General features: G+C 40.4%; 1 protein-coding gene across 1 annotated transcript in view; it reads right to left on the reverse strand.

The window, feature by feature from the left end:
* Positions 1 to 25,374, reverse strand: part of lrguk (leucine-rich repeats and guanylate kinase domain containing) — a 121,788-nt gene that overhangs the window by 83,677 nt on the left and 12,737 nt on the right. The window contains exons 8-11 of the mRNA XM_048609989.1: positions 22,462 to 22,542; positions 17,845 to 17,931; positions 13,381 to 13,487; positions 2,624 to 2,743 (exon numbers count right to left, since the gene is read on the reverse strand). Of these exons, the coding sequence (XP_048465946.1) occupies positions 2,624 to 2,743; positions 13,381 to 13,487; positions 17,845 to 17,931; positions 22,462 to 22,542 (395 nt within the window). The remainder of the gene's footprint in view (positions 1 to 2,623; positions 2,744 to 13,380; positions 13,488 to 17,844; positions 17,932 to 22,461; positions 22,543 to 25,374) is intronic.

Genomic DNA, 25,374 nt, shown 5'->3' on the forward strand with positions numbered 1-25,374 from the left:
CCTGCTGAAGATAGTGGGTTTCCTTCACCGAAAGAAATCTGTAAACCAGTGAGTTTTAATTATAGGCTTGCAAGCTTTAAATAGCACCCTTTTCGGTAGCACTGCTGCCTCATTGCACTAGGACCCGGATTCGATTCTAACCTAGGGCGACTGTGTGGAATTTACACATTCTCCCCATGTCTGTGCGGGTTTCCTCCAGGTGCTCTGGTTTCCTCCCACAGTCCAAAGTTGTTCAGGGTTAAGTGAATTGGCCATGCTAAATTTCCCATAGTGTCCAGTGATGTGTCGGTTAAGTGGATTAGCCATAGGATATGCAGAATTACAGGGATAGGGTTGGGGGGAGGTTTGGATGGAATGCTCTTCAGAGGGTCAGTGTGGACACGAAGGGCCTGCTTTCACACTGTAGGGATTTTATGATTCTAAAGGGAAGGGGCAGAGAGGAAGGAGGGTGTCAGAAAATATTATTTTCAGAATATTCAGTTGACACAGAGAAAAAATGTCCAGTCAATATGAACTCCTCTTCTTCACAGAACTATGATTTTTTTAATGTATAGTTCATATGTGTGGAAACACCATCATAGGCATAATTTATTTTCAGTTATACAATATATCACTTTATGCTGATGCATACTGAGTCAGTTCCCGTTAATAATTTATTGTAGTGTTTGTCTGAATTTCTATTATCCGTGTACTGGGACCTACAATGTTCAATTTGAAAAGGATGGGGGGTGGGTGCAAAAATGTTCTGTTACATTGATCCTCTCTCCCACATTTGCCCTGCTTAAACTTATTAAAAATGCCAAAAAGCAGACATGAACTATTAGAGCAGCATGTTATTGGAGCTTTACGTGCTTGTTAACTGTTAGCTTTAATCAGTATTCACTTGATTTTCTGGAGAGAAATGACAACCATTTTATAGAAGACTCACATCTGTATTCACAATAGATTTTAATGGTATTGATGCAACAATGAAATTACTTGTATTCTATACCACAATAAGACTTCTCAAAGAAATAGAACGCAATGTTAATGCATCAAATAAAAGTTTCTGTTCATAAATGAGTTCATTTAGGCTATCCATAATATGTTTTTCTTCCCCAGTCCCTAACCTAATCAGATACCTGCATAATCATGATACTGAGTTATCTTACAACAGGAAAGCAAGTACATGAAGTGGTGGTTTCATCTAATCAATGATCTTTTCCTGCACAAAATCCAATTTGGCCTTCTGTATAACTCATGCATCTACACAATTCATATGCTAATTGGTTTACTCTTATTTGCATGATGCATATTATCAGTGTTTAAGATGTCATTATTGTTACCAAATGAAAGCAAATAAGATTATCAATTTAGCTGTGACTTCACCTGGAATTCATATTGGTGTGCAACTGAACTACATAAAATGTTCAGCACAGAAACAGGCCATTTGGACCAGCTGGGCCATAGGAACATAGGAACAGGAGCAGGTCAGTCAACCCCTCAAGCCTGTTTCACCATTCAATGAGATCATGGCTGATCTGTGGCCTCCCTCCTTTGGCCCATATCCCTCAATACCTTTGCTTAACAAAAATTTATCTACCTCAAATTCAAAATTAACAGCTGATTTAGCATCAACTGCAATTTATGGAAGAGAGTTCTAAACCTCTACCATCTTGTGTATGTAGAAGTGCTTCATAACATCCTTCTTGAATGGTCCGCCTCTAATTTTTGGACTATGCCCCAAAAGCGTTCACCCACCACTCTTCATCTAATCCTATCAACACACCTTCTATTCAATTTCGTTTGTGATTATCTAGCTTTTCCTTAAATTTATCTATGCTATGAGCTCTAAATGACAGGAAATTAAGCCCTTGTGGGTTTCTGTCCACAAAACTAAAACATGTAAGGCACATTAATTTGTATTTTTATTTTAGGTCAGATTTTGTATAATAGTTAGGTACCAACTCCACTCCAATGTTAACTTGGCTCAATGTAAGACCTATTTAGCCTATTAGACATAAGGTTGAAGGCTCAAGCCTGTTCCAGGACTCCAGGACATAATTCAGGCTGATGCAACACTGCAATACTGAAGCAGTCCAGCAGTGTTGGAAGTATTGTTTTTTAAAATAATACTTTAAACTGTATCCCTAGTTAACACATAATTCTCTTTCATTCCTTTGTCGTTTATGGACCATTCATAAGGCCAGCATTTATTGTCCATCTCTAATATAAATGCAAGCTTTTTCTTTCTAGACTTATTTAAGGAACAGGGTGATGAATTGACATTTTGGAAAGGTCAGATGATCTCCCATCAAGTCATTTTATCAATGTATCAAGGCAGTTCTCCTCATGAAGAAATAGGAAAGTAAAAATACTTGAATGGAGGTGGAGAGGGGAAAGAGATCGGGAACTCGATTCCACACCATCATTTATACTTTTCATTTTCAAACGCTTTCAAATACCGTTCAGAACCATTCACCTTCTACCCTCACAGCAATGGAAAGAAATTACTTGGATCAATATAGGACACCCAATTAAATGAAAGGCTGTTGTGTCACAGATTCCTTTTTTTTGCTTTTATAGGTCATATCATTAATTACTTCATGCAGTACAAGAAGGTAAATACCATCATTGTACTTACCAATATCCAAAATAGTTGCTGAATTCTTGGCAAAGCATGTGAGCAAGTTCTCGCTTTCCACAGGCCTGGGGCCCCACCAGAACCAGCATGGGATATGGAATATCAAAGTTAGGCAAGGTGCTGCAGAGAAAAGCAAGTACCTGTGAAAAGGTCTCAAAAAATTCCTGTCAGAAGTTTTGAAACAAGTGAAGAAGCTAGTGCTTAAGAGAATCAACCATTTTATCTTTTGAAAGAAAAATTATATCAACACCTCTTAGGTGGGTGCAAAAGATCCCAAGGCACTATTTTGAAGAAAAGCAGGGGAGTTTTCTCATGTTAAGCTAATCTTTATCACTCAATAAATATCATTAAAACAGTTTATCAGATTTAAAATAACTGTGGATGCTGGAAATCATAGATCATAGAATCATCATAGAATCCCTACAGTGTGGAAACAGGCCCTTTGGCCCAACAAGTCCACACCAATCCTTGGAGCATCCCACCCAGACCCATCCCCCTATAACCCACCTAATCCACATATCCCTGAACACTACAGGCAATTTAGCATGGCCAATCCACCTAGCCTGCACATCTTTGGACTGTGGGAGGAAACCGGAGTACCCGGAGGAAACCCACGCAAACATGGGGAGAATGTGCAAACTCCACACAGACAGTCGCCCGAGGGTGAAATCGAACCCGGGTCCCTAGTGCTGTGGGGCTGCAGTGCTAACCACTGAGCTACTGTGCCGCCCTGAAATCTGAAACAAAAATAGAAATTGCTGGAAAATCTCAGCAGATCTGGCAACACCTGTGGGGAGAAATCAGACTTAACGTTTCAGGTCCAGTTCTGAGGAAGGGTCACTGGACCCAAAACATTAACTCTGATTTCTCTCCACAGATGCTGCTAGATCTGCTGAGATTTTCTAGCAATTTCTGCTTTCATTATTGGTAGGATCTTGCTGAGTGAAAGATGTTTGCTGCATTTTGTGCGTAACACAGTAGCTGCATTTCAAAACTATTTAATTAATGATAAATCAATTTGGGATGTCCTGAAATTATGAAAGATGCCATATAAATCTAAGTTTATTTCTTACTTTCTTAACAGGCAAGCACATTGCTGGAATTTGCAACATTTCTTTGCAATTCATGTTTTCTTTTAATTTGTTCATCTAACTGTGTCTTGTCTGACTGAAAATGTTTATTTAAGACACTTTTCTGTTAGGTTCAATGGCATGCGAAGGCTACCAACTGCCAGTACTGCCTCACTGGTGACAAACCCAACTAAAATATGCTGCTAGTATCTGCTTTGTTTTTACTTGTTATCCTGCTTGTTAGTCTGAGACAACCAAGCAAATTTATACATTGCATATATTCATTCATGGTCATTGCTGGCTCGGTCAATATTTATCGCCCATCCCTAACTGCCCTGGTAAAAGTGGTGATGAACAGTCTTCTTGAACTGCTGTAGTCCATATTTCTTTAAAAATGTTTTAAATTTATTTATTCAAGGAATGTAGGCTTCTCTGGGTGCGTGAGCATTTATTGCTTATTCTTAAGAGGAGGATGTGATGAGCTGCATTTTTGAACAACTGCAGTCCACTTGGTGTCAGTACACCCACAATGCTGGGGAGGCATTCCATAATTTTCATCGAGTGATGGTGAAGCATCTACAAGGCACAAGTCAGTGTGATGGAATACTCCTCACTTGCCTGGATGAGTGCAGCTCCAGCAACACTCAAGCAGCTTGACACCATCCAGGACTAAGCAACCCATTTGATTGGCACTACATCCATAAACATTTACTGTCCCCACCACCTACGTTCAGTAGCAGCAGTGTGTACTATCTACGAGATGCACTGCAGAAATTCACCAAAGCCCCATAGACAATACCTTCAAAACCCTCAATCACTCACCACCCTGACTTAGAAATATATTGCCACTCCTTCAATGTCATTAGATCAAAATCCTGGAATTCCTTCCCCAATTGCAATGTGAATCTACGTAAGCATATGGAATGCAGCAATTCAAGAAGGCAGCTCACCAGGCACCTTAAAATGGACGTGCTCTCAAAAGATTGCATAAGAGTCCATGACAAATATTCCCCAGAGCTGCTGGGGCTATCAGACTCTACAGGGAATGAATTTAGCAGAGGTTGTGGTTATTTTATAACAACTTAGCAGCACAGGGAGCAAGCTCTGAAAATCCTTTGACCTTGCACCAGGAGATTGCCTCTGGATTGGCTCTTGCAATACCAAGCAAGTTCCATATGTGTATGAAAATAGCCCATAAGTGGGACTTTAATTGCCTGAATGGCTGCCTGTCTCCATGGCAACACATCCTGGAAAATACATCCAGAGGCAGGACAGAATTGGATAGCTGTCCCAATGGGAATTTTTGCTATTTTCCTGGCTTCACTCTACCCTCACTTCAACACTCACTGACAACCTCATACACCACCAGCTTCCAAGGGTCCAGGATGATTCTGGCCTTAAGCTGCTTTCGGCGAATCAGGTTCAATAGTTCAGTCATGTTTATTGCATATAGTATGTTTATTTTATTCTTTTATTCACTCATGGGACATGGGTGTCATTTGCTGGGTTGGCATTTATTGCCCATCCATAGTTGCCCTTAAGAAGGTGGCAGTGAACTTTCTTCTTCAACCACTGCAGTCCATGTGGAACAGGTAGACCCATAATGTCATTGGGGGGCAAATTACAGTATTTTGAGTGAATGACTCTGATTGAATGACTACATATTTCTAGGTTTAGAGGGGAACTTGCAAGTACTGTTGTTCTCATATGTCTGCTGGCCTTGTCCTTCTAGATGGAAGTGGTCATGGGCTTGGATGATTTGTCTAAAGATCTGTGGTGAATTTCAGCCTTTTTGGTGAATAGTGTCAAAGAGAAAGAGAGAAAGTGACACAGCAGACATTGGTAAGCTTCTTCATAGCACTCTCCGAATTTGTTAACTCACATATCAAAGATGAAAAGTCACAGAACCTACTCCTGTCATACAACTCAAATCTGACTGTGTGGAAGTTACTATTCTGTTCTTCTATTTCTCCAAGTTTCTACAGTACTGTACATTTTGTATTAACATGACAGGTTCAGAGTCATTCAAACTATACTTTCCTTGAAACTGGGTGATCAAGTGCTTCAAGAGCTTTTTCTTAATTTCTAAAATGTGAATCCACATTATGAGGTTGAAATTTTACTGTCTTGCACATGGTAATGAGGTAAACATTGAAAATTTTAATTCCTTTTGCTAATAGGCAGAAGGAAGATGATGAGTTTCATGCATTATACAGGTATAAAGCTAAGCTATTAAATAACAAGCATAGCCTGGGAAATGCACTGGAAACTTTCTAGAAGCTCAGCATTGAGAGATTTGGGAAAAATATTGATTGCTGTAATTAAGTTTTTTTTAAAATGAATGTTTAAGCAAAATTTGGATTTTTCTGCTGGCACATTTATTTAATTGCCTGATACAGCATTGTTATCTTGAGTATCTCAAGTAAATATGCTGTGGGACCACAGAAATAGGTCAATTACCTATGCTGAGAGACCCAAGCTGGTTTAAAGCAAAGTTAATTATCTGTTATTTCCCAGATTCAGTTTTAAACATATATTCATGAAGAGCAGCAGTTCATGGCAAAATTATATAATTTTGGAAAATTAAAGAGATGCAGCCATTTAAGAGATGAGGATCTTGCAACATAAGCACTGTTCAAAGATGTTGCTTGCAAATGGCAGCGATACATTAGTCACTCTTTTGTCACTGTCAACCTGAAAATCTGTTGCTATCAACCAGAAGCTTTGTCATTGTCACCTGAACCTGCAGCCTATCAGCAATGCCAATTAGCCAGCACCCCACATCGTTCTGGAAGGTCGATGTTTCGGTTCGGGACCCAAAAAGTCGACTTTCCTGCTCCTCTGATGCTACCTGACCTGCTGTGTTCCTCCAGCTCCACACTGTGTTGATTCTGACTCCAGCATCTGCAGTTCTTGCTAGGCTTATATTGTTCTCCTCAATCTCTGTAAGCCAAGCACAGTTGTACACATCCCAGAGGATTCAGTTATTGAGCTAAACAACAGGTGAGTCACAGAGTACAGTGATAAGGAGAAGGGAGGGGCACCAAATGAGAAGCACTATCAAGGAGCTCTTGTATTTGGGTAAATGTTGCCATGTGGAGATATTAGATCAGGGGAAGTGATGGCCTAGTGGTATTATGGCTGGACTGTTAATCCAGAGACCCAGGTAATGTTCTGGGGACCCAGGTCTGAATCCCACCATGGCAGATGGTGGAATTTGAATCCAATAAAAATCTGGAATTAAGAATCTAATGATGACCATGAATCCATTGTCGATTGTCAAAAAAGCCATTTGGTTCACTAATGTCTTTTAGAGATGAAACTGCCATCCTTACTCAGTCCAGTCTACATGTGACTCCAGAGCTATAGCAATATGGTCGACTCTCAACTGCCCTCTAGGCAGCATTAAATGCTGGCCTAGCCAGCGACACCCTCATCCTGTGAGTGAATAAAAAAAAATTACCATCTTTCTGATATTAGGTAATTGGAAGGTGATGAGATCACTTGTGTAGCTGATGGACACATCAAACAATTGTTTCTTACACATGTAGATCAGCACATAGCTGTTATGAACAACAACTGGGATGGACAGTGACGGAGGGGTTGTGCCAGAGAGAGACAGAGAGAGACAGACCGAAAAAGAGAGAGAGAGTTGCCTGTTCATTGAAGAATTTTCTGCAGCAGACGGCAATATCTCAGCAACTGGTTTTCTGCTGACTTGAAGGCTGGTCAACCTAATGCAATTGCAAGATTCATGAAACAGGGCCAGTCTGTTGCTATGGTTGTTAACATTGTACTGGATGGGGTCAATACAGCTAGGGATAGCACCAATAGCCACCCAATTTTGCAATTACCCACATTAGTCAAAAAATGCGCCAGTTTCTTAAAAGTACAAGTTGACAGTGGAATTCAAACAAACTCACCATTGAAGCCTTAAGTATTTTTTCATATTGAGCCTCAACACAATTTTTTCTTACACAGAGGGTAGTTTGTGTGTGGAATGAAATTCCTGAGGAATTAGTGGATGTGGGCACAGTTACAATGTTTAAAAGACACAAAGATAAGTATATGAATAGCAAAGGTTTTGAGGGATATGGGGCAGGAGCAAGTAGGTGGGTCTAGTTTATGGATTATGTTCAGCATGGACTGGTTGGACCAAGAGTCTGTTTCCATGCTGTATGACTCCATGACACTATAATGCGAGGTCTGAAGTGAACAGAGTTTGGAATAAACAGTAGAGGTAGAACGGTATAGTGCAATTAAGCTTGAAGACAAACTAAGAGGTTATGTCAACCTATAAAAAGCACATAGAAAGTGTGACCATTACCTGAAAAATGGTAGAGGCCAAGTAAATCTAGAATTAACAGCCATAAAACACTCATGCAACATATAATGGTTGACCTATCAGTCAAAAGTTAAAAATGCATTAGTACTGAGTACTTGAAGCACTGACAATTCTGCCCAGCTGGGAGTAATGGCTATTTTGCAAAGATGAGACTGCTCATCTCCGAATGGATTGTCTAATGAGAACTTTAGAGAATAAAAAGCATTGGGATTCGGAAAAAAGAAATCTGTTGTTTTCTTTCCATAGCTCCAGATAGTGGTTAAAATGGTTCAGAATAAGTGTTAAAGGTCAGGCACCATAAACATGCCACCCCCACAGTTGATACAAAGAGGAACGCTTAGAATAACGGTCATGGAGGGAAAGTAACTGTTGGCTAATTGCAATCGTGCAATTGCATCACTCAAAAATCATTTTTTAATACCTCTAACAACAGTCAAGAAGCAGCCCAATTGATTGGCATCAAATCCACAAACTTTCATGCCCTCCATCACTGATGCTCAGTAGCAGCAGTGTATACCATCTGCTACAATGCATAAATTCACCAATGCTCCTTAGACAGCACTTTCCAAATCCATAGCCTCCACCATCTGGAAGGACAAGGACAGCACATAAACCCTAATGGCATTGAGAGTCTATAGCAAATAGACTACAGTGATTCAAGAAGGCAGTTTACCACTGCCTTCTCAAAGGCAAATTATGGAGGTAATTAATGCTGGTCCAACATTGACACCCACATCCCATGAATGAATTATGCCCACACCCCCACTGCCAGGACATTACATAGAGAATAATTATTCAGGCATGTTATAGTAGCAGATATGTTAGAGAACGGTTTATTCAAAATTTCAGTACTGTGTTTGATACAATTTTCTTTTCTAGCCATTAAGGGTTACAGAACCAAGGTGGATCAATGGATTTAAGATAAAAATTACTCATGATCTAACTAAACAGTGAAACAGACTGGAGTGAGGTCTGTTGAATGGGCTCTTTCTGTTCCTACATTCCCATGAATGCCGTGCATCACCTAATCAGCAATAAATCAAAGACCTGATGTTGAAAGAAAGACAGGTAACTATGTATATTTTTTCATAGGTCCTGGTGCCACTTCCTGCTGCACCTCCCTCAAATAGGCTCCTAATCTTAAGGTTGCAAATGACAGTGGCTACATTCCCTTCATTTCAAAATAATTTACATGCATCTTCCCTTACTGTGGGCACCAGCCGGTCTCGAGATCCCACAGAATACAATACAGGCTGAATAACACCCCTCAACAGAAACCCTGGTTTGCCTTAGTGATCCCCTGTAATAGTGGAACAGGTTTATTTGAAATCACAAGCTTTCAGAGCATAGCCCCTTCGTCAGGTGAAGTGAGAGAGAAGCACACAGACACAGAATTTATAGGTAGAGAGATCAAGGGCAGGGAGATCAAAAGATCATACTAATGGAGTGAATGGAGTGTCGAAAAGTCAGTCTCTGCAGGTGATCAAAAAAGTGTCAGACGTGTGAATAAACCGTCAACAGCTGAATAATAAGTGAAGGGATGACCTATAATCTGCTACCCTTGACCCCACCACATTGTTCTATATCTGTAAAATCTTCCTTACTCTCCTGTTTTGACACCATCACCTTGATAAATTGTTATGATCTCTCTACCTAAATAAATTTGTACAGTTTTGGATTACTTTGGTTAGACCCTTGGTATGCGACTCTTATACCTATCGTGTTATTCCAGTCATTTGGTTTGTCTCCAGCACCACCCTATTTTTCATTTTTTGTAATTATCTCTCAGCCTCAGTTAATCAAACTATAGGTCGTCCCTTTGCTTGTTAGTCAGCTGTTGACACTTTACTCACATCATCTGACACTTTTTTGATCACCTGCAGAGACTTATTATTCAACACTCCACTCGTACCATTTGTATGATCTTTTGCTCTCTCTGCCTTGATCTCTCTGCCTATAAATTCTGTCTGTGTGCTTCCCTCTCACTCACCTGACGAAGGAGCTATGCTCAGAAAGCTTGCAATTTCAAATAAACTTGTTGTATTGTAGCCTGGTGCTGTGTGACTTCTGACTTTGTCCACCCCAGCTCAACACTGGCACCTCCACATCCTGTAATAGTAGATTGTGAAACTCAAAATGTTTCTCTAGGGTGCCAGCCCATACTCTGGACTAGACTCCCAGGTAAGCTTCAGCTGTGGCATTAAGTGGCCAAGGAGTCTCTTATCAGCTGGCATATCAGCCATTGTTTGTTTGCCAGGCTGCAGTTGAGGAAATTTCTGACATAGCAGACCTCCCTGTTTTGGACGTAGCTGATTTGGTTGAATTTCTTTAGCAAATGAGATGGTTTCACCCCAAACAAAACTCTCTGGAAACTGGTTAAAGACATTCACTCATCCCATTTTAATCCCAGTGAACTCAAAGCAGACGTGAACCAGAAGGCCTATGGAAATTTACTGCCGTTAATTCAATTAGGTAATAATGAATGAGAATATTTACCCTGACCAGCTTGTAGCCCTTAACCAACATCATCAGAAAATATTTACCTGGTTATTTCTCATTACTGATTGTGGGATCTTGTTGTGCACGAATTGGCTGTCACTTTCCTCACATTTAAACAGTAACTTCACTTCAACAAGTGTTTCACTGACTATAAAGCTGAATGATGCAAAATCTGAAGTGAAGACAGTTTTGGAATAAATAGCCAAGTTGGACTTATTTGTGACAGTCCCGCCATGGCAGATAGTGCAAACTAATGTCCTTTAGGGAAGAAAATCTGCTGTCCTTACTTGGTCTGATCTGCGTATGACTTCAGACCCACAACTCTTAACTTCTGAGCAATTAGGGATATGCATGAAATATCAATTAGGAATACACAATAAATGCAGAAGTAGCCAGCAATGTGTACATCCCATGAAAAAAATATAAAAAACACTTGATGATGTCCCAGTAGCATGAAAGCACAATATTAGCGTAAACTTTTCTTTTTCTTTCTGAAGAGCTGGAACGGTTTAGGATATTAAGGTACTGAGGTTACCGTGAAGGAATCTCTATCTCAACCTCTCCCCTTGGCTGAGGTGTGATGACTCCCAAGTTAACCACCACTAGTCGTCTCTCTCTAATGAGACAGCAGTCTCATGATCCAATAGGACAATGGTGATTTTTTTTAACTTTAATATTGTGCTAATCGCAAGGTAAGTACATACGAGGAAGGTCCTTGGTCCATCTAAATTAACCTATCCAAACACAGCCTGAAATCCCCCATCACAGCACCTATTCCCGAAATGATTGTAACCAAAAGATTCTGGCACAGAACTAGTGAGTCATAACACACAAGCCTTTGTTCTGAGCCCAAATGCATTCAGATCATAGACAGAATTAGTGTATGGCAAGGCCGTGCACTTAAGGGAGTGAGTAGACATAGTTAAATAGGTTTAAGCTAACTGAACTAATGTAGAAAATCCATTCTTTCCTACCCACCGTTGATCACAACAAGGCCAAAAATATGAGCTCCCCAAGTCTATGGATTGTGTCATGCATTATCAGGAACTGTTATATGGTCCTGTAGCCATGGTCTCTGACCAACAGTATCCATTCTCTCGTTCAATTGTTTGGCAAGTCACCACAAGTAAATGATACAGTTTCTGGGAAGGAATAAATGTCCCGATTAAAGAAATCGCAGCCAGGATTCTTTACATCACTGTTTATTGATGATTAATAATCAGCCAATGTTCAAGCTGAGACTTCCAAAAAGATTTGAAGAAGTACAGGTTTGATGGCAAAATTGAAGCCCATGGATAAATATTGCAGCATGGATACAAAATTGGCTATGGGATGCAAAACAAAGTTGTGGATGGTTTTATTGTAGACTGCTGGGACGTTTACAACAAACTCTCCCAGGATTTAATGCTAGGGCCATTGCTGGTTTATATTCATGGCTTGTGCTTAAGGGAACAGGACACAATTTTGAAATGTGTGGAAAACCTGAAAGTAAATGGTGAGATTGATCATAATAGTCTTCATCAAACAGACAGGTGGAACAAGCAGACATATATCAGCTGAATGTTAATGCAGATTTTAGTCAGAAGAATGAGGAAACAGAATGCATGCTGAATGGTACAACGTTAAAGGAGCTGGCTATTTCAGCACAAATCTTTGAAGATGGCAGGACAGAATGTATACATAATATATACATGAACGAACAAATTAGGAGTAGTTGTAGACCATTCAGCCCCTTAAGCCTGCTTTGCCAAGCCATTACATCATGGCTGATCTGACTTTGACCTTAACTCAATATTTTTGCATACTCCTGATAATCTGACTCCCTTGTTAGTCAAGAATCTATCTTATTGAAGAAGAACAAAAGCAGTCAATAAGGCATTTAAAACACAAATGTTGAGAAGTTGTATAAACTAATATTAAACAGTAATTTGACCCCAAGTACAGTATTTTATCTAATATATGTTCCACAATTAGGAAGCATGTAAAGGCATTGGAGACTGTACAGTACAGAATTATCAGAATGGTTCCAAGGATGAGATAATAGACTACAGAAACTTACAGTATAGAAGGCTAAGAGCTGATCTCACAGAAATGATTAAAACCAAGAAATGTTGAGATAAAGTTAATAAAGACAAGCTGTTTGCAATGCTGAAGGAGTCATAACAGAGGGCACAAATTGACCAAAGAATCAGAGGTAACATGAGGAGAAAACCTCTTACGCAGCAGATAGTTAGGATTTGGAATGTTCAGTCTGAGAATGAATTCAAAAGTAGTCTTCATTAGGAATCTAATTACTATGTCTAGGAGAAAACATATTGTAGCAACATGGGGAAAGAACAAGGAGGTTGGAATAGCTGAAATGCTCTTGGATTGTGCTGGCAGGAATCCAATGGGCTAAATGGCCTTCTTTTGTGCTTTAGTATTCTACATTCCATGAATAAATTAAAATGCACAACCTTGAAAACATAATCCACAGCATAGATGAATGAATAATAGTGGAAAATACATTTTTCTGTTGAGAAACTCAAAAAAAGCAATGAAAATATTAAGGTCAACAATCATTGTCAGTTGATACACAAGGTCTTTAATAGTAGTATTGCATCAGACCAATCAAATTTGGAATGTTTGAAACATCATCCAACCCTGCCTAACTACTTCTATTGACAACAAGGCAATAAACAATTAATAATCCCAAATGTTTCAAAACTGAAAGTATAATAGATCTTTCAATGAACAAAAGCATCAAAACATTTACACTACTTAAGCCAGTCCTCAAGCATTGGATTTTGCGATGTTTAAGCACCCTCTACAGGCAAAAAATACACTTTCAGTTAAAGACATACCTGTCATAAATCCTCTGCAGCTGCTGAAAACTATACATTATATGGGTAATGTGGTCATTGGCAGCTACAACTTCAGCTGGAGGGTTATATTTGTTGATTGCCAGAACCTGGGAGAGAAAAGTTGATGTAATTATATTTTTCATAACAAATTATATTGTTATGCCTCCTAGAATGTAGAGCTAATGTATAAACCAATAATACAATGCCAGTTAGTACAGCTGTGATGTAAAAAGAAACGTTGAGATTTGGGCTTAAACTTTTCAAAACCTATTGATGATGAGGAACTTCAAAAGTTGCTTCAGCACATCACAAAAGTGGTCATAATTTCCTGAAATGTATAACAATTGGTGAGATAGGATCTGTGTCCAATTAAGTTCAATAGGTAGGCATTCAATGCTGGAGATCCAATCAGAAGATCCACATTCCTGTCATCATGACTTTGGTCTTGAGGCCCAATGTCTGGGCCATGGAGTGCAAATGTGTCTGCACTTCTCCAATAGATCCTGAGAGGGCTGGACCCAAATCTTCATGGCATCTGCCAACCTGTCGATGAGGGCAGCTAGACAGCCGCATCTGGTTTCTCCTATAAAGCAGTTTTAGATATCTACCGTATCAAAATATATTTTCATTACTTAAAGACATCTATCAGATTACCACTCAGCCTTCTTTTTCTAAAGTCTGTTCAGACTTTCCTGATACTTATGCCCTCCCAATTCTAGCTAAAATATCTGTCCATGATCACTGTGGCTGCTTTGCAGTATTTAAGTACCTCCCCTTTAATTCACTTTCAAGGTGAAATTTCCACCTCTATCTGAGGAGGAAATGCTGTCTTGGAACCCATTAGTGCCAGCAAAACTCAAGATTAAGAGGTGTGGAGTGAAGAGCCCTGTGTGAGAGGGCAGCTTCGGATGGGTACAGGAGGCCACAGAGAAAGATCACCCCTTAGTCTACCCACACAGTGAGGGCCTTCTAATACTACTGGTAAAGTACCAGCGATGGTGATGATACACCCCTCGGAAGCCATTAGCTGGCCTGACATCTCTTTTACTGCACCACTAAAATTTCTGATAGGTTGAAACAGGCAGTGCGATGGCCACCCTCTGGATTTTATGCGCTTGTCCTATCGTCAAGCCAACAGGTAAGAAGCATTAAAACCACCCCAAACTTAGTGGTAATGACACCATAGTACATATTCTCGATAGTCCAGTAGATACATACTCGAGTTCATTGCTTTATGCAATTAGTCCCTCACTGATTATCCGTATCTCTGGAACTACTAAACTATGAAAGCTATTTGGTATACTTTAGAAATATATCTAGCTCATATTTACTTAGAGACTCCACGTGGCATACTTTGTGTGAGGGCTTTGCAAGCAATTATGCCATTGTAGGAATCATATTTTGTCAGTTTAAGGTTGAAATTTGAAGAGTGAATGTGTACAAAAATTTCAATAAGCAGTAAGTAATTTTATTTGTTGTTTCTATAGAATTCTAACATATAAAATAAATTGCAACCTGCTCAAGTCAAGTAATTGATACACAGCCAATATTTTGAAAAAGAATATCTTACTATAAGTTAGCCAGTGCAACGAATTACCACGTAACTGAGCAGATATTGTTTTGAAAATCTGGAATGAAAATATAGTTAGGTGAAGACCCTGAATTCTAGGAGAGTGGGGGTACAGTTAAAGTCACTGGACTAATAATCCAGAGTCCTGGATTAATGTCCTGTGAGCATGGGTTCAAATCACACCACAGTAGATGTGAAATTTTAACTGAATAAATATCTGGGATTTAAAAGCTAACCTAATGGCGACCATGTCACCGTTGTTGATTGTTATAAGGCTCCTACTTCTCAGTGGGAACCTCCAATAGTCATGGAGGGGCAGGAAGGGTGGAAGGGAGGTGGAGGTCCCAGCCACCTCTGGAGTGTCCTGAGTAAGAGACTTCGAAGGAGGTTGTTTCTTTTGTTGCTGGGTGCTTCCTGGCACTGCCTTGTCTTCTAGGGAAGGGATACCTAAAGTGCTCACCAGGATCCCCATTTTTGTCATCATAACTTCGGTCTTGAGGCCCAGTGTCTAGGCCATGGACTGCAAGTGTGTCTGCACCTCTCCAATAGATCCTGAGGGGGCTGGACCAAATCTCCATGGTATTTGCCAACCTGTCGATGAGGGCAGCTAGACAGTCGCATGGCTTACTGCTTGCTGCAGCTTCACTGCTGCATTGTGGGTCACTGCCTCCTATATATGTCAGCTGCTTCTGTTCCTCCTAGTACATGAGGATGAAGTCCTCAAATGCAGACACCACACAGTTCTCTCCTGCTTGGGGCTGATATGGTGCCTGATCTCCGACAAACCTCCAAGTGCTAGCAATCTAGGCCATTTCTACTTCGGTCAGCTGCAGAGTTGTAATGTTGACGTGCTCACCAGATTGTGATCTCATACTTTTTTACGTTAAAGTTTCCCAACAAATTGTCAATGTCTGAGCTGATGAGATGGAAGAGGTAGCCTTGCTTCCTTTGTGGCCTTTGAATTCTCACCCTCAGAGGTCAAGAAGGTAACTTATGTGGTGAAATGGCTGGCTCCCCGAGGAGTGGTGGAGATGCTGGTGGATACTGCAAGGTAAAAGAGTAGGCATCATGGCCAGTGATTAGGAGGGATAACCAATGAATGACACTGTGGCTCTACTGTAAGAGTTGCAGTGGAATGAAGAGTTGATTGGACATGGATGATTTGGCACCTCTGCAAGAATGGTCCACTCTTGCCGTGCAAGGGGCATCCTTCTGCTCTCCCTGACGTCTAATGTTGGGCACCCCTCCACCCGTATGGACTTTCTCTGCCCAGTTATTGGCTATTTTCTTCAGAAATGAGAGAAAGGGACGGATTCAGTGAGATAACAGTGGGTGACACATCTGTTAGAGTTGGTGTATGTGGGAGAAAGGTGAAGTGTCCTAAGTGAGTGCATATGTGTGCAGACTGCATGCAGAGTTAGTAATGTGGGAGGTTTGGGTGTGGGGGCAGGGTGGGGTGTTGGTCAGTATGGGCGAGGGAACATGTTGAAGGTGACAGTGTGAGTGGTAAACCATGAACCTTGGTGGGAATAGGGTGCACAGCAAAGATAAAGTGACCATGAAGTAGCAGAGGGAGAAGGGGAGCACTTACCCTGGTGTAGGGGAGAAGGTCATTGATCTTCTTGTGGCATTGTTGGGCATTCCTTCAGATCATGAAGACAGCACTGACCTGGGTGGTGACCCCACCAGGTTGACCTCTGCTTCGCTATCTAGGAATCGTAGTGCCATTTTCCCCTTCTATGACATCTTCTGGAAACATCCGTAACTGAGCAGGGAAGCTTCATAATGCCACTGCTCATCCAGGTTCATAGCCGTTTTTTAAAGATTGTGGATGTGCAAGGCCTGCCAGTCTTTTCGTAGACATCCGCTGACTGGCAAGTTGTTCCTGGAGTAGCGTGTGGTAAGACGGGGCTGGAATCGGACGCAAGGGTGCGACACAGACAGACTAGGTAGTTAATAAGGCAAATTTTACAAGATGTAGCAAGAAATCTTGCTAGGCCTCATGTCAGAAATCCCTTTACAAAACTTGACACAACTCACACCAAAAAACATAAGATTCTGTCGAACGACAAGGAGAGGGGCCTTCAGACTGCGGACTGCGGAAATTGAGAGAGATTTTCTTCCCCATCTCTATAGTGAAAATACCCAAAGTCTGAAGAAACCCAGTCATCCTCTCACACCACTGCTGTAAGCTGTGCCTTTTAACTAGTAACTAAGAGAATTTGTAGTGTACCAATTACTCTGTGCTTACTGTGAAGAAGTGAATAAACCTGGGGAAAGGAGATTGAAAAATAGAAGATCCTGGCAAGCAAAAGGATCATCTCAGTGAAGCATATAGTTTGGTGCTATTGAATTGTGTTTCCCAGTTTTATTTTCCATCAACTCTTAAAACCAATATCTTTTTATTCGTGTGCATGTGTGTGTGCGTGTCTGTCTGTCTGGGTTTTAAAAGGGAGTTAGAGTCTTCACTAGCACAGCCACATATTGACAGTTCATGGCTGTTTAACAGTGATTAGAATTTATTTATTGGTAGTAAATAATAGTTCTTGTTAAGTACAGAAGGAAGAATTCTGCCCATAATATTTAAAGAATGTTCACTCTGTACATTTCTTGTTGTTTAGATGCTTATAAATTAATATTCAAACCCTGCAAATAAATGAACACCTTCCAAGCAAGTTAAGCTGTGATTACAGAAATAAAATTGTGTATGTAAAAGTTACAGCATATTTTATACGAGTAAACTGATGTCACATAACACATTTTAAACAACTATTTTATCACAGATCTATAAAGTTGCATTTCATGATGTGTGCTTTACTTGATCCTATCAGTATATTTACTTGATCCTGTCAGTATATAATTAAAAACAATTTTTAAGGAATTATTCAATTTACCTTATCAGCTGATTTCACTTTCTTAAGATCCAGCTCAGTCAGTTTCTGCACCATGTAAAGAATCCAGTATAAATAATCAGGGTGTTCCTATTGGGAAAATGAAAGCATGTTAGAAAGAACTGACTTCATGCAAGGATTAACTTTTTAATAATTTCATTGAAAAAAACTTCATTTGACTGAATGCACAGCCATGTGTTCGCCATATGGGATCCTTTAATGCCGCAATTTCTACCTTGGAATATTTTTTTGGGAAGCGTGATTGAAAAAGTTTCATTTGATCATGGGAAAGAAATGACACATTCACAGCAAAGTTGTTCTGGTTGCTGCCGAGTGATCCTGGTTGGAAGTGAATATTCTATAGGTATCAGAGGAAAAAAGAAACAGGCTTAGCTGGGATGTCTTTAGAGTATGATAATTTATTGACGTTCTTAACTGATGATCATTCATTAAAAGGTAGCCAGTCGGAACAGATAGAAGAATTGATTAGCATTTGTGGAGTAGGAATATGGGTGCAATGGGGTGTTAGAAGCACCTAATTTGAACAGTCAAAGTTAGAATATATCTGTAGCACACATGAAAACGAAAACAAAAAAATGCAAATGATTACTAACTTAAGATTCACAGTAAACGTGTAACACAGATGAACTGTTAAAAACAGTTCAACATATGTCGTACATAAACAAAAATAAAAATGGACTGCAAATCTGCAACACACTATTTAGAATAAATAAATATATTCAAAATATAAATGAGAACATTCCTTACTAATCAAAATATCAGTAGAACCAAATGCAGCAGAAAACCTAAATAACTAAATAATAAAATATGAATATGCAATAGTTAAGTACTTTTTTCTGATTACTTTCCTTGAAAGAGCATTTAAATGCAGAATTCCTTTTCTGCAGCTTTGGGAAGATCTGCTTGTCCTGAATGTTGTAACGTGGCCTAAGAAACTTCAGGAAATTTATTTTGTCCCTCAGCAATCTCAGAGGCTTGAAAAGTTCTAAATGTTCTCATAAATTCAATTGAAAGCAAAGAAAAGTTGGTGCTGACTGAGGTGAAGTGGTAATAACAAGGCCTAGGCTTAGCTTTCCCTAAATTAGGCTTAGTTTCCCCTCATTTATGCTGACAAGATTCAAAATAGACATTTCTGACTGAATAATAATGGCAGTGCCCAAGTTTAATAACTTTGAAGGTGGCCACTGATTCTAATATCATCACAGTAATGCTTGATGCTTTTGAGCAGAATTAAAACCCAGGTCTTGACTGCAGTTCCAATGACGTAAACAATGCCCTGGAACACCATTTTGTTCTAAATTACAGTTATTCACAAAAAAAACACCCACATAATACTCCAGATTTTAATTTAACATTGTTGTTGTGCTTTTTGTATGATTTTTAACAGCAGGCACAAAATAACTGCTGTGATATCATAGAAATGTTTAACACCTGTTCACGCTTGATTTTTAGACAACCATGACATTTGCGAGATATAATTTAGGTCAGTGCTTTTATTCTTTGCAAGACATAACTCTAAGTGATAGTGACACCATGAATTCCATGTCATCAACTGACTTTGAAAGGAACAATTTCCCTTTTTTTACAATGATACTTAGAACTTGATGCAATGACAATATTAAGGTACCTCCCTCCAATGAGTATCCCAGTAATAGAACATAGAACATAGAACATTACAGCGCAGTACAGGCCCTTCGGCCCTCGATGTTGCGCCGACCTGTGAAACCAATCTGAAGCCCATCTAACCTAAACTATTCCATTATCATCCATATGTTTATCCAATGACCATTTAAATGCCCTTAAAGTCGGCGAGTCTACTATTTTTGCAGGCAGGGCATTCCACGCCCTTACTACTCTCTGAGTAAAGAACCTACCTCTGACATCTGTCCTATATCTATCACCCCTCAATTTAAAGCTATGTCCCCTCGTGCTAGCCATCACCATCCGAGGAAAAAGGCTCCCACTGTCCACCCTATCTAATCCTCTGATCATCTTGTATGTCTCTATCAAGTCACCTCTTAACCTTCTTCTCTCTAACGAAAACAGCCTCAAAACCCTCAGCCTTTCCTCATAAGACCTTCCCTCCATACCAGGCAACATCCTGGTAAATCTCCTCTGCACCCTTTCCAATGCTTCCACATCCTTCCTATAATGCGGTGACCAGAACTGTACGCAATACTCCAAGTGCGGCCGCACCAGAGTTTTGTACAGCTGCAACATGACCTCATGGCTCTGAAACTCCATCCCTCTACCAATAAAACCTAACATACTGTACGCCTTCTTAACAACGCTATCAACCTGGGTGGCAACTTTCAGTGATCTATGCACATGGACACCGAGATCTTTCTGCTCCTCCACACTACCAAGAGTCTTACCATTAGCCCAGTACTCTGTATTCCTGTTACTCCTTCCAAAGTGAATCACCTCACACTTTTCCGCATTAAACTCCATTTGCCACCTCTCAGCCCAGCTCTGCAGCTTATCTATGTCCCTCTGTAACCTACAACATCCTTCTGCACTATCCACAACTCCACCGACCTTGGTGTCATCCGCAAATTTACTAACCCGTCCTTCTACGCCCTCATCCAGGTCATTTATAAAAATGACAAACAGCAGTGGCCCCAAAACAGATCCTTGAGGTACACCACTAGTAACTGAACTCCAGGATGAACATTTCCCATCAACCACCACCCTCTGTCTTCTTACAGCTAGCCAATTTCTGATCCAAACCGCTAAATCACCCTCAATCCCATGCCTCCGTATTTTCTGCAATAGCCTACCGTGGGGAACCTTATCAAACGCTTTACTGAAATCCAAATACACCACATCAACCGCTTTACCCTCATCCACCTGTTTGGTCACCTTCTCGAAGAACTCAATAAGGTTTGTGAGGCACGACCTACCCTTCACAAAACCGTGTTGACTATCCCTAATCAAATTATTCCTTTCTAGATGATTATAAATCCTATCTCTTATAATCCTTTCCAACACTTTACCCACAACCGAAGTAAGGCTCACTGGTCTATAATTACCAGGGTTGTCTCTACTCCCCTTCTTGAACAAGGGGACAACATTTGCTAGTCTCCAGTCTTCTGGCACTATTCCTGAAGACAATGACGACATAAAGATCAAAGCCAAAGGCTCTGCAATCTCCTCTCTAGCTTCCTAGAGAATCCTAGGATAAATCCCATCCAGCCCAGGGGACTTATCTATTTTCACACCTTCCAGAATTGCTAACACCTCCTCCTTATGAACCTCAATCCTGTCTAGTCTAATAGACTGTATCTCAGTAGTCTCCTCGACTACATTGTCTTTTTCCTGCGTGAATACTGACGAAAAATATTCATTTAGCACCTCTCCTATCTCTTCGGACTCCACGCACAACTTCCCACTACTGTCCTTGACCGGCCCCAATCTTACTGTAGTCATTCTTTTATTCCTGACATACCTATAGAAAGCTTTAGGGTTTTCCTTGATCCTACCTGCTAAAGACTTCTCATGTCCCCTCCTGGCTCTTCTTAGCTCTCTCTTTAGGTCCTTCCTGGCTAACTTGTAACTCTCAAGCGCCCTCACTGAGCCTTCACGCCTCATCTCTACATAAGCCTCCTTCTTCCTCTTGACAAGAAATTTAACTTCTTTAGTAAACCACGGTTCCCTCGCTCGGCCACTTCCTCCCTGCCTGACAGGTACATACTTCTCAAGGACACGCAGTAGCTGTTCCTTGAACAAGCTCCACATTTCAATTGTGCCCAGCCCCTGCAGTTTCCTTCTCCATCCTATGCATCCTAAATCTTGCCTCATCGCCTCATAGTTGCCTTTCCCCCAGCTATAACTCTTGCCCTGCTTTATATACCGATCTCTTTCCATTGCTAAAGTAAACGTAAGTGAATTGTGGTCACTATCACCAAAGTGCTCTCCTACCTCCAAATCTAACACCTGGCCTGATTCATTACCCAGTACCAAATCCAATGTGGCCTCGCCTCTTGTTGGCCTATCTACATACTGTGTCAGGAAACCCTCCTGCACACATTGGACAAAAACTGACCCATCTGCAGTACTCGAACTATAGCGTTTCCAGTCAATATTTGGAAAGTTAAAGTCCCCCATAACAACTACCCTGTTACTTTCGCTCCTATCCAGAATCATCTTTGCAATCTTTTCCTCTACATCTCTGGAACTTTTCGGAGGCCTATAGAAAACTCCCAACAGGGTGACCTCTCCTTTCCTGGTTCTAACCTCAGCCCATACTACCTCAGTAGACGAGTTGTCATCAAACGTCCTTTCTGCCACCGTAATACTGTCCTTGACTAACAATGCCACACCTCCCCCTCTTTTACCACCTTCCCTGATCTTACTGAAACACCTAAACCCCGGAACCTGCAACAACCATTCCTGTCCCTGCTCTATCCATGTCTCCGAAATGGCCACAACATCGAAGTCCCAGGTGCCAACCCATGCTGCAAGTTCTTAGCCAATATTTCATTCATGTGGCTGCCAAAGGAAGCTTGTCTGTTGAATTCCATCTTGTTTTCCTGAAACATATGCACACCTCCCCCAAACCCATCTACAAACATTGACTTCCCCTCTGCTTTCCAGTACCTGTATTGGGTTCCACAGAAGATTCAAAATCCGTAGAAGTCCAAGGTTTTGCATGTGTTTAATTTCATTCAGTTCTCTGACCTGACAATAAAACAAAAGTCAATACAACGAATAAGGACATTTTTAAATATCTTTATATGGCACTTGATGTCTTAACAAACTATCAATACTTCACTGTTCACTGTAAGCATTCATCAGCAACTGTAGGTTAAGAAAATGTCAAACCAATTTTATTGGCTGCAATTTAACAGAAGAATGGTCTGATCCTCCTTAACTCACTGAGAAACTACAGGAAGAGGTGCAAACTGATTGAACATTACACCAAGGGCTGGATTTTTGCTGAGGCCAATGCAGAAGGATTCTGGGTGTTAACCTGACCCTGATGATAAGCAAATAAAACTTCTGATTTTGATAGAGGTGATGGATTAATTGATAAGGAGTCAGGATTGGCATTCAATTAGTGATTGCAGCCTGACTGGAGATGGGACATCAGGTATGCAAGTCATATTTTGGTCTGACTCATTTGCATATGGTTTAAAAAAAAGAAAGCAGCTGAATTTTCAAATTGGTCAGGGCACAGAGACATGTTAGTATAGAACAGAGGGAACTGTCAGTGTAATTAAAATGTCATTGCTGTGGAATAGATTTTCTTCAAAACCTTACAGATTTTGCAATCAAACTTTTTCCACAATGATGGCTGTTTAAGACAGATTAGAGCTGTTCAGCATTGCATAGTTCGAAATGAACATCTGTCCCTGTGAAAATTTCTAAATCTGAGAAGGCCAGGGCTTAACTGCTTAATTACTTGTATAAGCCCAAATGACGAAAAGGAAGATTTCACTTCCCTGACCTCCCCCAGTTCTGACCCCAACCTTATGAAAATGAGCAGGGTGAGGATCGGAAGTGGGACATCAGCATGTACGATGTTGGTGTCTTACTTTTGTTGCTGGCCTTTATTCTGACCCAATCCTGCCAAATGAATATCTGGACACCAATTCTTGCAGAAAAGTGCAATAAAATGGTAATGCAATATTGGAAGGGGAATCAAAAAGGAACTATAGTTCCAAGATTATTTTTAAAAGGATATTAGGGAATGTAATCAGGAATTTTGCATGATGGAGTCACCACATAGATGGGTTCACTAGAATGACCTCTGGGATGAGAGGGTGGTTCTATGATGAAATGCTGAGTAATTTACAATATTTATAAAAGTGTGAAGTGATTAATTTTGGAAGGTCGAATTTGATTGCAGAATACAGGGTTAATGGCAGGATTCTTGGCAGTGTGGAGGAACAGAGGGATCTTGAGGTCCACGTCCTTAGATCCCTCAAAGTTGCTACCCAAGTTGATAGGGATGTAAAGAAGGTGTATAGTGTGTTGGCTTTCATTGGCAGGGGAATTGAGTTTAAGAGCTGCGAGGTTATGCTGCAACTCTATAAAACTCTAGTTAGATCACACTTGGAATATTGTGTTCAGTTCTGGTCACCTCATTATAGGAAAGATGTGGAAGCTTTAGAGAGGGTGCAGAGGAGATTTACCAGGATGCTGCCTGGACTGGAGGGCAGGTCTTACGAGGAAAGGTTGAGGGAACTGGGGCTTTTTTCATTGGGGCGAAGAATAAGAGGTGACTTGATAGGTGTACAAGGTGATGAGAGGCTACGATAGAGTGGATAGTCAAACCTTTTCCCAGGGCGGAAATGACTATTACGAGGGGAAATACTTTTAAGGTGATTGAAGGAAGGTATACGGGAGATGTCTGAGATAGGTTCTTCACACAGAGAGTGGTGGGTGCGTGGAGTGCTCTGCCGGCAGTGGTAGTGGAGTCAGATACTTTAGATACTTTTAAGCGGCTGTTGGGTAGGCACATGGTGGATAGTAAAATGTAGGGTATGCAGGGTAGTTTGATCTTAGTAGGATATTAGGTCGGCACAACATTGTGGGCCAAAGGGCCTGTTCTGTGCTGTATTGTTCTATGTTCTATGTTCTATTGTACCTCACTGAATCAAGGAAGATTATAGGTGGACAGAAACGTGGAGTTAAGGCAATGATCAGGAATGATCATATTAAATGGCAGAGCAGTGTAAGTGGCCATATGGTTCACTCCTATTCTTATTTCCTATGTTCCAATGCTTGAAGTTCGCTTTTGGTTACCAACCAGACTGATAATTGAAAGATTCCCCTCACTAAAAGATCCCACATCAAACTCTAGGAAAAAGCTATCAGATTTTTCAGACTGGAAGCTGAAGTCACAGTTAACTTAAATTGAGGTGTTAGAAAAAAAGATTAAAAATCTTGAGTACTGTATAAGGACTGTTTTTAGGTACTGTCAAGCGGGTGTTTTGACATTACTGGCAATATGCTTCTACTGTGTGTTTCTAATTTTTTAAAGGCACATTATTTGTAAATAGTTTAGTCTATTATATTTTATCTTCATTTCTTTTGCTTAATAAACGCAAGTTTTATTGTTACAACCAAATCTGTAATATTGCATGCTCACTTTTCAGTGAGAGATCAACTCATTAAAATCAAATAAAAAAATCTATCTAGCCAGATTCCAGTTTGCAAACTGGTTGGGATTCCAGCTTGTCCCATAATAACATCAGCTGGGATCATATTACAAGGGATGTAATCTCAAAATAAAAGGCATGCCATTAAGACTGAGATGAAGAGGACCTTCTTCATTCAAAGGACAGGTGAGGTTTTGGAATCACAATTTAAATGACCCTCTTCCTTTCTGTTTTTCATACCAAAGTGTATAACTTCGCATTTAGCCATTTGTTGTGCTACATCGGCCATGTGTTTGCCCACTCACTCAACATGTTTAAATCACCCTTGCCTCCTCCCCACAATTCTCAATACTGCCCAGTTTTGTGTCGTGAACACACTCGGAAATGTTGCATCTGGTTCCCTCAT

The sequence above is a fragment of the Rhincodon typus genome, chromosome 22, assembly GCF_021869965.1.
Source record: "Rhincodon typus isolate 14 chromosome 22, sRhiTyp1.1, whole genome shotgun sequence".
Taxonomy (NCBI): Eukaryota; Metazoa; Chordata; class Chondrichthyes; order Orectolobiformes; family Rhincodontidae; genus Rhincodon; species Rhincodon typus.